The 12,827-nt window shown below is 39.7% G+C and overlaps 1 protein-coding gene across 1 annotated transcript; it reads right to left on the bottom strand.

Annotated features, from left to right (window-relative positions):
* Positions 1 to 11,286: 11,286 nt before the first annotated feature.
* On the bottom strand, positions 11,287 to 11,775 carry LOC138877567 (uncharacterized). The gene has a single exon (XM_070157185.1). It carries the CDS (start codon positions 11,773 to 11,775, stop codon positions 11,287 to 11,289), a length of 489 nt encoding a protein of 162 aa, XP_070013286.1.
* Positions 11,776 to 12,827: the final 1,052 nt, after the last annotated feature.

The raw sequence follows: 12,827 nt of genomic DNA, 5'->3' as shown, positions 1-12,827 counted from the left end.
AGGCAAACATATTTAAACTATTAAGGAAATAGTAACAGTCAACAAGAGCAAAAATAGTAGATATCATTGATAGAAGATATGTTGCTACCACAATCCACAAACAGAAAGCAAAAATATTCAAAATATGAGCAAAAAGAAAGAGAAATCCCTAATCTGGGTCACTGATGGTACTAGACAAGTTCAGGAGATAAAGTCTAGAATTCCTAAGGCTTGGGGGAGCTAGAGGGTTGGTTTTGGGCTTGGAGATGATTCATCATATTGTGAAGAATCCCATCATTCTTCTCATTTTACTTGGTAAGCTCAGTTCTGAGAGCATCCCTCTCAGTTTCAACCTCTGTTAAGCGAGCCTTCAACCTAGCTATCTCAGCATCCTTGGCCTCACTTTTCTGAACTAAATCCCTTACTTTACTGTTGATAGGTATCTTCTTAGATGAACCGGGTTCATTTGGAATGGCATTGACCAGATAGTCACAACAATTAGAGTATTAATTCCAAAGTAGTCCTTGCTTGTGGCCATTTCCCATTTCTTCAGAGGCACCTTGCATCGATCTAGAATAGTAGTCAGAATAAATCCATAGGGAGTGGCATGGGCCTTGGATCCATTGATAACCTTGTCCAGTAGCTTGATGATGAATGCAGGCTAGTTGATTTGCCTTCCACTTTCAAGGCACTCCATCAGAACTAAGTCTATATAGTTAGCAATATGCCTTCTTTCCTGCCAGGGCAGTAGACACTTGTTGACAAACTCAAAGAGGAGTTTGTGATATGGCTTCATTTCACTCTTATGCAAAAACTTGGCCTCATTCACTTCTTCAACATCACAGAATCTCCTAGTAATTTCAAGGGCAGGAGGAAGGGAATGCAGACTTGGCCATCTTTGCCTAGTGTAGTCATCATATCCCTCAGTAGGGATGTCAAGAATCTTTCCCAGCTTCTCTGCATCAAAGGTCACTTGAACTCCTTTTACTTGGCTGGTGACTCTACCATCTTTGACCTCAGTATTTGCCATGAATTCAATGATCTCATTCCTGGATAGCCTTCCATCCATCTGAAGGACCATGTCCTTCCATCCCTGAATATCTAGGGCATCAACCAAATGAACCATTCCTGGTTCCACTAAGTCTTTCAACAATCTTCCCTTCAAAATCTTTCTTTTGCCAAACTTGATCAACTTGTCTTGTTCACCATCAGACTCACTTTCTTCTTCACCACTCCATTTTTCATCTTCAGAAACTCTAACTTGTTTGTTTTTCATTGCAGATCTTGTCCTCTTGGCCAATGAAGGTTCAACAGCCTTAGACACAGATGAAGACTTCTTAGAAGAAGTCCTCATCTTTTTGGGCTTGGGGGTCTGAACCTCCGTTATCGTATGGTCCTCCTAATGGACCTATTCCATCTCCTCAACATCAACAGCTTTAGAGGACTCTGCGACGTGACCTTTTCCTTTATCCATCATCTTCTTCTTACTTTCATCCAAAGCCTTTTGTAGTTCACTCTCACTCTGTTTCACCCTACTTCTTGTGTCTCTTCCCTTTGGCAAGGGAATTTTAGTAGTTGTTGGGGACGAAGCCTTTCGTTTCTTGGAAGATTTTGTAGCACTGGGGCTTTTGGTGTTGGAGTTCTCCTTTTCTTTGGATCATAACTGGCACCTACTTTCTTCAAAAGGTCTTCTAGGGTCTCCTCAATAGATGAACCAGGTTCATCTGCCTGTGAACTTAGATTAACCAACCTTTCAGCAACCTCCCCTGAACCACTTCCCCATGTCTTCTTGCCACTTTCTTTCACAGTTGCATGTTCAACCCCACAGATAGCTGGTACCATCAATTTAGAAGTGGGTGAAGAACCAGCCACTCCTTTCCATTTTCCCCTCACATCAACACATACACCCTCTCTCTCTTTTTCTTTTTCATTTTTCTTTTTACCTCCTCTTCTTCCCAATTCAGTCAATTCCACATTCCTGATAGACCTAACCAAAACAAACCTATTTTCTAAATTTTCAGTCAAAGCAGAACTTACCTTAGAAGAGCAGTTTTGAGCTTTCTCAAAGTCAGAAGACCTAGTTCCTTCTTCCTCACTAGTAGATTTGAACGAATCGTCTAAGTTCTCATAATCTTGGGCTTGGCTTGACTTCAACTTTTCATTCAATTTCTTTGAAAGAGCACCAGTTGCCACCGTTTTCCGAGCAAACATTTTTATTCGCCTTCTCCTAGGCAGAGTGGTTGTGCTGGGTGGAGGTGGTGTGGAGGAACCAGAAGGGGAGGGTGGTGGAGGAATGCTTGGATTATCTTGAGGGTTAGACATTGTAACCGACTTCTTGAGAGAATTTATGAGTTAAGCTTTTGGAAGAGAGAACAATTGAGAGTGAAATAGATTTTTGATGGTTTGGAATAGTGAGGGTGGCAGAAGGTAATGATGGGTATTTAAAGAGAGACCTATTTAATGACTAACGGTAGCTTTTAGCAGTCAATTAGAGGTCTAATCAACCTGAAATTGGAGGTTGGATGACCGGATAAGCTTCCCTAGATGGCATTTTATGTGGCAAGAACTCTAGTAAAGACGGAACTGGTTCAAAAAATAAATGGATGGGATTTTCTAATAAGTTTGAACATAGGTAGGACTCTGCTCATGATTTAAATATTTATATTTCTAATTGTGCAGAGTATAAATAACATACCTCATTTTTCAGATGACCAATACTGATAAACCAGGTTCTTCATTTAGAATTCTCTTGATCATGCCTCAAATTACCATAATAGAGAAAATTTTGTTAGAGATTAGTGAGTCATATCAACACATGTCACTGTAGTATACTATTTACAGTATGAAACTGAGTAAAAATTAATCTAGGTATTTACACAAATTCCAGATTTCCTAGCCAAATTTTTTTTTCATTCATTTTTTTCATTTTTTTCATTGTGCATTCTGACCTGGTCCCATTAGGTGATCTTAATAATCTCTAATTCTAACCTATTCCTTTCAAAGCTTTCTCTACTCAGTGCTTTGGTAAAGATATCAGCAATTTGTTTATCAGTAGCACAGAATTCTATGGTAATCAATCCTTTCTCATAGTTGTCCCTTAAGAAGTGATGTCTAACATCTATGTGATTAGTCCTCTTATGATGAACTGGGTTCTTTGTCATGCTTATAGCACTAGTGTTATCACAATAGACAGGGATGCAACAAACTTCAATGCCAAAATCTATCAGCTGTTGTTTGATCTACAGTAGTTGAGCACAACAAGAGGCAACATCAACATATTCAACCTCAGCAGTAGATAAGGCCACTGAATTCTGCTTTTTAGTGGCCCATGATACCAGGCATGAACCAAGAAAATGAGCCATTCCTGAGGTGCTTTTCCTATCCACAAGGAAACCTGCATAGTCAGTATCAGCATATCCTACTAGATTAAAGTTACTACCTTTAGGGTACCAAAGGCAAAGATCAGTAGTGGCTTTCAAAAATATCAGTATCCTCTTGACAACAATCAAGTGAGATTCCTTAGGATTTGCCTGAAAACAAGCACAAAGCCCTACACTGAAATTTATGTCAGGTCTGCTAGTAGTAAGATGCAAAAGTGAAGCAATCATTCCCCTATACAACTTCTGATCAACAGATGAACCGGGTTCATCTATGTCTAATTTAGTAGCTATTGCAATGGGTGTGTCTATTTCTTTTGATTCATCCATTTTAAACTTCTTAATCAACTCTTTTGCATATTTCTGCTGATGGATCATGGTTCCATTTGGGTTTTGTTTTATCTGTAAGCCTAAGAAAAAGTTAAGCTCACCCATCATACTCATTTCAAACTCACTCCCCATTAATTTGCCAAAGTCCTTACTCAGTATGTCAGTGGTTGCCCCAAAAATTATGTCATCAACATATATTTGTACTACAAAAAGATCCTTACCTTTTTCCCTCGGGAATAGAGTACTGTCAATTTTACATTTCTTGTATCCATGTTCAAGCAGGAATTTGGACAGTCATTCATACCATGCTCTAGGAGCTTTCTTGAGTCCATAGAGAGCCTTATCTAATTTGTACACATGTTCCGGACACTCCTTGCTCTCAAACCCTGGAGGTTGTTTGACAAACACTTCTTCTTTTAGGTTGCCATTTAGGAAGGAACTTTTGACATCCATGTGATGAAGAGTAAATTCCATGTGTGCTACAAAGGCTATAAGGAGTCTTATTGCCTCCAGTATTGCAACTGGAGCAAAGGTCTCATCATAATCTATGCCCTCCTCTTGGATATAACCTTGGACTACCAGCCTTGCCTTGTTCCTTGTAACTATTACATCTTTATCAAGCTTGTTTCTAAAGACCCATTTAGTGCCAATTACTGATATGTCCTTGGGTATTGAGCCAAACTTGACTTCTCTCAAACTGATTGAGTTCATATTGCATTGCATTTACCCAATCTGCATCTTGCAAAGCCTCAACAACATTTTTAGGTTCAATAAGAGATAAGAAAGCATCAAAATCACACAGATTCTTTATTTTGTGATCTAGTTTTAACTCCAGATGTTGGATCAGTAATTATGTTCTCAATAGGATGAGAACTTTGATACTTGTAAGGTTTCACAACCAACTGGTTTCTGTTTGATGTTTCTCCCATGTTCTGTTGCTGAGAAACAAGCTCATGGACAAGTTCCATTAGAGGATTGGTTTCAGTTCTTCTTTGTTCAGTTCCCCCTGTCAGGTTGTCATGGATGGAAGAACCTGTTCCATCATATGCTCCTTCTTTTGGTGCATCTTCAGCTTGAGCTGTGACTTCACTCAATTCTCTTACCAGCCCAACAGCTTTATCTCCATGTTCCCTGTCTCTCATAAAGTGTTAGTTTCATCAAAAACTACATGTACACTTTCTTCTATACACAAATATTTTTTGTTGTACACTTTATAAGCTTTGTTATGTGAAGAATATCCCAAGAATACTTCCTCATCACTTCCGGGATCAAACTTACCTAGGATTTCTTTCCATTATCGTGCACAAAGCACTTGCATCCAAATGCCCTAAGATGGGATATATTTGGTTTTCTCCCTTTAAGTAACTCATAGGGAGTCTTCTCTACAAGAGGTCTAGTCATGCATCTATTAATGATATAACATGCAGTATTTACAGCCTCTGCCCAGAAGCTATGGGGCACTTTACTAGAAAGAAGCATAGTCCTAGCCATATCTTCAAGAGTCCTATTCTTTCTTTCAACTACTCCATTTTATTGAGGAGTCCTAGGGGCAGATAAATTATGATCTATATCATGCTCACCAGTAAATTCAGCAAACTTAGCATTTTCAAATTCAGTTCCATGATCAGACCTAATTGATGCAAGTTGATTACATAGTTGTTTCTCAGTTTTTCTAACAAAGGCAATAAACATGTCAAATGCTTCATCCTTAGATGTTAAAAATAATACCCAAGTAAACCTAAAGTAATCATCAACAAGTACCATCACATATTTCTTACCACCTTTGCTCAATGTTCTTATTGGACCACAAAGATCCATATGAACTAGTTCCATCAATCCTGGTTGTGCTTACCATTTTCTTGCTTTTAAAAGATGATCTTACCTGCTTCCCCCTTGCACAGGCCTCACAAACTTTGTCTTCCTTGAACTTGATGTTAGGTAACCTTATCACCATGTCCTTGGAGACTAATTTGCAGAGTTGATTCAGACTTGCATGACCAAGTCTTTTGTGCCACATGAGGGGATCATTGTCCAGCACACTCAAGCAGGTGAGTTCATTTTCTGAAAGAGTGGACAAATCTACAATGCAAATATTGTTAACTCTTTTTCCCTGCAAAATAATCTTGTCAGTGGTAAGATTAATCACAAAACATTTGGTAGAGCTGAATGCTACTAGGTTACCTCTGTCACACAGTTATGATACACTAATTAGGCTATATTTCAAGCCATATATCAAGTAGACATTCTCAATGGAATGTGAGTTTGTCTTACCTACCTTTCCAACCCCAATGATCTCACCTTTCTTCCCATTTCCAAAGGAGACATTACCTAGGAACTGGTTCTTACTTCTAGTCATATACTTTGAGTAGCCACTATCCATGTACCATATTTGGCTACTTCCCTTCACTTGGACCTGCAAAACAAAATCAGGGGTTAGTCTTAGGAACCCAAACTAGTTTGGGTCCCTTTCTATAGGCAAAGGGGTGAATTAAATTCCTTTTGGCCCATCCAGGCAGCCTATTTTTCTCTTGAACAAAGGTTTTGTTCTTGTGACTGGCCTTTTCTTTTGCTTTACATTCACTTTTGTAATGACTAGTCTTGCCACAGTGTGTGCAAATTTTGTTTTTAGGAAGTGTGATATATTTGATTTTGGGATCCCACTTAGGTGTTGGGGTCCCATAGCCAAGTCCTCTCTTATTTCTATTGTGGTGCTCTTGTAGCTAGGATAGTGCATCAGAGGACTTATTCCATTTGCAAGTTCTATCTAGTTCATGCTTCACTTTGCCTAGATCTTCTTTTAGGACTCTCATCTGCTCATCTTTCTTGTACAACTCATTCTTCATTTTTCCCAGATTTTCTTCTAAGGGATGTGTGTGATCAGCTTTCTTCTATCCTGTTCCTAATTTCAGTTTTAAATTTTCAGACCTAAGTTCTAAGACATTGGTGTCAAGTTCAAGAACTCGGTTCTTCAACTCAGCATTTATACTATCACTTTCACTAGCCCTAAATTCTAGATTTTTGCACTTGGCTTTTAGGATCACACATTCCCTAGACAACTGTTCCTTCTCATTGTTTATGACCTCAGACTCATCAATGAAGTTTAGGAATAATTCAGATAGCCTTTCTTTAGACAAAAATTTAATCTTGTCTTTGACATGAATAGTACTTACCTCTTGTTCATCATCTGATTCTCCAATGGCCATAAGTGTTTGTTCATCTCCAGCTTCATCTTGTGAATCCTCATCTGAGGTTTCTCCCCAAGAAGCAACCATAGCCTTTGTTGATCCATTGTTCCTTTTGGGTTGAACCTGTTCCTTCTTCCTATTTCTTCGTTCATCCCTTTCCTTCTTCCATTCAATTTCCCACTGGGGACAATTCTTGATCATGTGGGCAGGCTTACCACATTTGTAGCAGCCCTCGTTGGTTTGTTTTGTAGGAGCCCTTGGTTTATTGAAGTTTGCACCTCTTGAAGAACCCTTTCCTCTTATTAAGTACTACTTGAAATCCCTTGTGATCATATCCATTTTATCATCCTCTAAGTCTGCACCTTCAACTATTCTGAGAGCCAGGCTTCTTTCCTTCTTGGGTGCATCTATCTTCATAGTTGCTTTCTCAGTTCATAGGCAGTGAGATTTCCAATCAGCTCATCCAACTTGAGAGTGGCAATGTTCTTTGATTCTTGAATAGCCGTGATTTTGCTTTCCCAAGTTACTGGCAAGACCCTTGTCAAGATTTTCTCAACCTTGTCTTCTTTAAGGATAATTCTTCCAAGAGACTTAAGTTCATTTGTTAGTGTTGTGAACCTTGTGTACATATCTTGGATGGTTTCTCCTTCCTTCATGGTGAAATTCTCATATTGAGAATATAATAGTGTTCTTCTTGATCTCTTTACTTAAGGAGTTCCTTCATGGGCCACTTGTAGAGTGTCCCATATCTCCTTAGCAGTAGTACAACTTTGAATCCTGCTGTACTCGTTTGGACCTAGTTCACACACAAGCCATTTCTTGGCCTTGGCATTCTTTTCCCATTTCTTCAAATCTTCAGTAGTACAGTCAGCTCTTGTATTTAGCACGTCCATTCCTTCACCACTTTTCTTTGTAGTAGCCAGGGAACCATCAATAACTATATCCCAGAGTTCATAGTCTTCTCCTATGATGTGATCTCTTATCCTATTCTTCCACTAGGAATAGTACTGGCCATTAAAGAGTGGAGGTCTAGCAGTGGATTGCCCTTCCCAGTTTCCCGGTGGTGCACTCATCTGGATCTGTTCCTAAGGTGTTAGCCTCTTCAAGGATAACCCGCTCTGATACCAATTGATGTTTTAGACTTCAATACCACACAAGGGGGGGGGGGGCGATTAGTGTGGTACCCAATTTTCACTTAACTTGATTATAGAAGGACCTGGTTCTTCTATGTGTTCCAACTACTACTGTTGCGGAATAATAAGAACAGAAAATAAAGAACACAAAGATTTTTACATGAAAAACACCTGGCACAAAAGGTGAAAAAACCACGACATACCTTCCAGTAGGATTTTCCCAAAATCTCCACTAAAATCACTGAGCCAAAAACTACATTTACAAAAACTCTTTTGTAAACCTAGGATTGACTCTAATCCCGTTGTGGCACACAACCTCAACTGTTGTGACTAATTCAAGTTAAATCTAACTTGAAAACTCTAAGTACCTAATACAATTGCTTCTATTAAAGTTGAAAGGTACAATGTAAAATCACCGACTACAATTGAACTAGAGTAAAAGATAGACACTTGGAACTGGTTCAAGTAGCTTCAGGATTGCACGCTTGAATCACACATAAATTGCTTGCAAAATTGCTTTGCTATTTTGCTCTTAATTCACGTTTAACTTCTGCTTATGTGCATTACCTATAAAAGAGAACAACATTGATATTTAAGGGGTTAGTAATTAGAGATTGACTAGGATACAGAGGCTACTCTTCCATGGTGGAAGAGTTCTAATTGATCTCATACTCTAACTTTATCCTTTTCCTAAACTGTGTTTTCTTTGTGTAAGGAATCTTTCTCCTTATCCAATATGCAACATTTTCGATCATGATCAGGAGATATTACTTCTGATAAATTAGATTTATCTCATTCACGTGCATCTCACATGTTTGGGTTTATCATGACTGTGCTTCACAGGATGGACCTGGTCCATGTCTGAGTTCTTTTGTCAGTCTTCAAAACTTCACATTTACTTGGGCCAACAGTTCTTATTACCTTGCTCACTAAGACATATAGCATGTATATGAGTTAGTAACATTAGGGAGTGAGTTAGTGGTTCATTAAGTGAGAATAATTCAGGAAAGATTCGGTTTAAATTGCAGCAGAAAAAAAAGGTTATATTTAATTTAGAGACAAATTAGTAATGCGAAGATTATTTCTTATAGAATGTTTTGTTTGATATATTAAAAACTAATATATAGCTTAAAATATATTTTACTATCTAAAAAAAATAAAGTTTGTTAATTATTTTGAGGGTTAGTTTTGTCATTTAGTGCTTTAATCTATGTATTGTTAATACCTGCATAAAATAATACATACATTTCCACATAAATTACAACAACAATAACAACAACAACCCAATAATAATGCCACTAGTGGGGTCTGGGGAGGGTAGAGTGTACGCAGACCTTACCCCTACCCATGAGGGTAGAGAGGCTGTTTCTGGAAGACCCTCGACTCAAAAATAAAAGATCTGTAACAACAACAGAAAACATCCAAATAAGATCAGCACCGTAAGTGACAACAAATAAGTGGGAAGGACAATAATTATGGCAATAATAAAAATTGTAAATAAAATATAAAATAACAGTAAAAATTAATAAACAAAAAATAGAAAGTGTGATGGAACAATAACCACTAGCAGTCCTATATAAAATGCTATCAAACTAGCTAGAACAACGAAGAAAAACGCTCAACTAAACCCTAACCTACAACCCCAATGTTCGACCTCCACACCTCCCTATCCAGGGCCATGTCCTCAGAAATCTGAAGTTGCGCCATGTCTTGTCTTATCACCTCACCCCAATATTTCTTAGGCCACCCTCTACCTCTCCTTGTACCTGTCAAAGCCAACCGTTCGCACCTCCTTACCGAGGCATCTAGACTCCTCCTCCGCACGTGCCCGAACCATCTAAGGCTCGCTTCCCGCATCTTGTCATCCATGGGAGCCACACCTACATTCTCCCGAATATCTTCATTCCAAATCTTATCAAGCCTAGTATGCCCGCACATCCATCTCAACATCCTCATTTCAGATACTTTCATCTTCTGGATATGAGAATTCTTTACTGGACAACACTCAGCCCCATACAGAATGGCAGGTCTAATCACCGCTCTATAGAACTTACCTTTAAGTTTCAGTGGCACCTTCTTGTCACACAGGACTCTAGACGCTAACCTCTATTTCATCTACCCTACCCCTATACAGTGCATGACATCCCCGTCGATCTCCCCATCTCCTTGGATAATAGACCCTAGGTACTGAAACTCACTCTCTTAGGGATGACTTGCGAGTTAAGCCTCACCTCCCCGTCCGCTTCCACCGACACATTGCTGAACTTGCACTCCAAATTTCTGTCCTGGTCCTACTCAACTTGAAGCCTTTAGACTCCAGGACCTGCCTCCATACCACCAGTCTTTCATTAAAGCTGCCTCTCGTCTCATCAATAGAACTATATCATCAGTAAACAACATACACCATGGCACCTCCACTTGAATATGGTATGTCAATGCGTCCATTACTAGGGCAAATAAGAGCGGGTTGAGCGCAGATCCTTGGTATAACCCCATAACTACTGGAAAGGGCTCTGAATCACCTCACATAGTCCTAACCCGAGTCTTAGCTCCATCATATAAATCCTTTATCGCTCTATTATAAGCTACCATCACACCTTTCACCTCCAGGCATCTCCAAAGAATGTCCCTAGGGATCTTGTCATATGCCTTCTCTAGATCAATGAACACCATGTGTAGATCCCTCTTCCTATCTCTGTACTGCTCCACCAACCTCCTAATAAGATGGATAACTTCTGTAGTAGAGCGACCAGGCATGAACCCGAACTGATTTTCTGATATAGAAACCACCCGTCTTACCCTCCCTTCCACCACCCTCTCCCAAACTTTCATGGTATGACTTAGCAATTTTATACCCCTATAATTGTTACAATTCTGGATATCCTCTTTGTTTTTGTATAATGGAGTCATCGTACTCCACTTCCACTCATCTAGCATCCTCTTCGTCTTGAAAATAACATTAAACAACTCAGTCAGCCACTCCAAGCCTGCTTTACACACATACCTCAAAAATTCAACTGGAATCTCATCTGGTCCGATCGCTTTGCCCCGAATCATCTTACGCATTGCTCCCACGACCTCCTCCACCTTAATACGCCTACAGTACCTAAAGTCTTGATGACTTTCGGAGTTCCCCAACTCCCCTAACACGATGTTTCTGTCCCCCTCTTCATTCAGAAGTCTATGAAAGTACGACTGCCACCTCTGCTTAATCTGGACCTCTCCCATCAATACCCGACCTTCCTCGTCTTTGATGCACCTCACTTGGTCAAGATCACGAGCCTACCTTTCTCTCGCTTTAGTAAGCCAAAATAACTTCTTGTCCCCACTTTCACTCCGCAGTTCCTCATATAGCCGCCCAAACGTGATAGTCTTAGCCTCCATGACTGCTAACTTCGCTTCCCTCCTAACGTCCTTATACCTTTCTCTGTTCGCACTCCTCTGATCCTCGTCTGTGTTCTCCACTAACTTAAGGTAAGTCGCTTTCTTTGTTTCCACTTTACTTTGGACCACATAATTCCACCACCAGTCGCCTCGGTGCCCACCTGAGTACCCCTTCGAGACCCCTAATACCTCTCTCGCTGCCTCTCTTATACAGTCTGTCGTCGTTGTCCACATAATACTATCATCCCCATCACTCTTCCAGGCTCCCATAGCCGCTAACTTTCCCTCTAACTCCTGCGCATTTTCCTTGGTTAAGACTCCCCACTTGATCCTTGGTTGCCCCCGTACAAACCTCTTCTTCCTCTTTATCAAGATACCGACGTCCATCACCAGGAGTCTGGTATTATTTATTAGGAAAACAAAAGTATAGCTACCAAATATTGTATAAATTAATGTTAGTTTCTATTCGGAGATTATATAAATATCCATAAACTCCAACCAAATAACACTTTTAATTAATTTATTTTCATCAACCTACACCTTGATAGAGAATTATCTGGTACGTGTAATACTGAGGCCTTAAAGGTAATAGGTGCCTAGTGAATGAGTTAAAAGGTAGACAAATTGACTCGAACACGTTATCATAAAACAAAAATAGCATTTAATCTTGAACGGCTTGAAAGCGCAGCCAAAAAATTCACGTGAATAGTTGCACCATTGATTGCCAAAATAGTGGAATTCCTTGCTTATATGCATTGAGGGCTCATTGAAGATGTGTCAAAGGTAAGACTCCCTGATGGGAAAGAGATGTGAAATAGAAGTGACCCAAGACCTAAAGACCCTCGTGTCCTTAATTTGGGTGTGGAACATGCGACTTGGCCATGAGATCTGTATACGGATAAAACCAGGGTAGCGTGTACCCCAATTTTCTGATGGAATAAATGAAGCAAAAGCATGACTGTATGTGGTCGGAATCGAAGCCGGGATGTCTCGTACTAAGACCTGAACGGAGTGTGCGCCACCGGTCTTGATAAGGAAATGCTTCCTCGATCCCGGAATGAGCTCGAGACCTCGGAAAGCACTACAATTTGTTGGACACGACTAACAGAAGGCTGTGATATCCTCAACCGACCGAATATCACGGTGCGTATCTCTCCCGATGTCGGTAGCGTATTAGTAATTTATATACAAGGAGGATTTTTACCTTTTTTAAAATTGTACTAGGGGTAAAACTCTCCTACTATATAAAGAGAAAATTTATTATTGAATAGTGGCACTATAACACGTATATCAAGGCAATACAAACTTGTTTCTATGGTTTCTAGTTATTGAAAAATTCTTATTTTAATTATAGTTCTTCATACGCATTTAGCTCTGAATCGAGGGTCCGGTCGAAGGCAGAACTATTGTTAAGCTTATGTCCGAGTTCGGACTCAACA

Source organism: Nicotiana sylvestris, chromosome 9 (genome assembly GCF_000393655.2).
Source record: "Nicotiana sylvestris chromosome 9, ASM39365v2, whole genome shotgun sequence".
Taxonomy (NCBI): domain Eukaryota; kingdom Viridiplantae; phylum Streptophyta; class Magnoliopsida; order Solanales; family Solanaceae; genus Nicotiana; species Nicotiana sylvestris.
The sequence above is the reverse complement of the archived record's forward strand: the minus strand, read 5'-3'. Positions and strand labels throughout refer to the sequence as shown.

Coding starts and splice junctions, on each gene's coding strand:
- LOC138877567 (XM_070157185.1), bottom strand. CDS start 11,775: ATGGACGTCGGTATCTTGATAAAGAGGAAGAAGAGGTTTGTACGGGGG.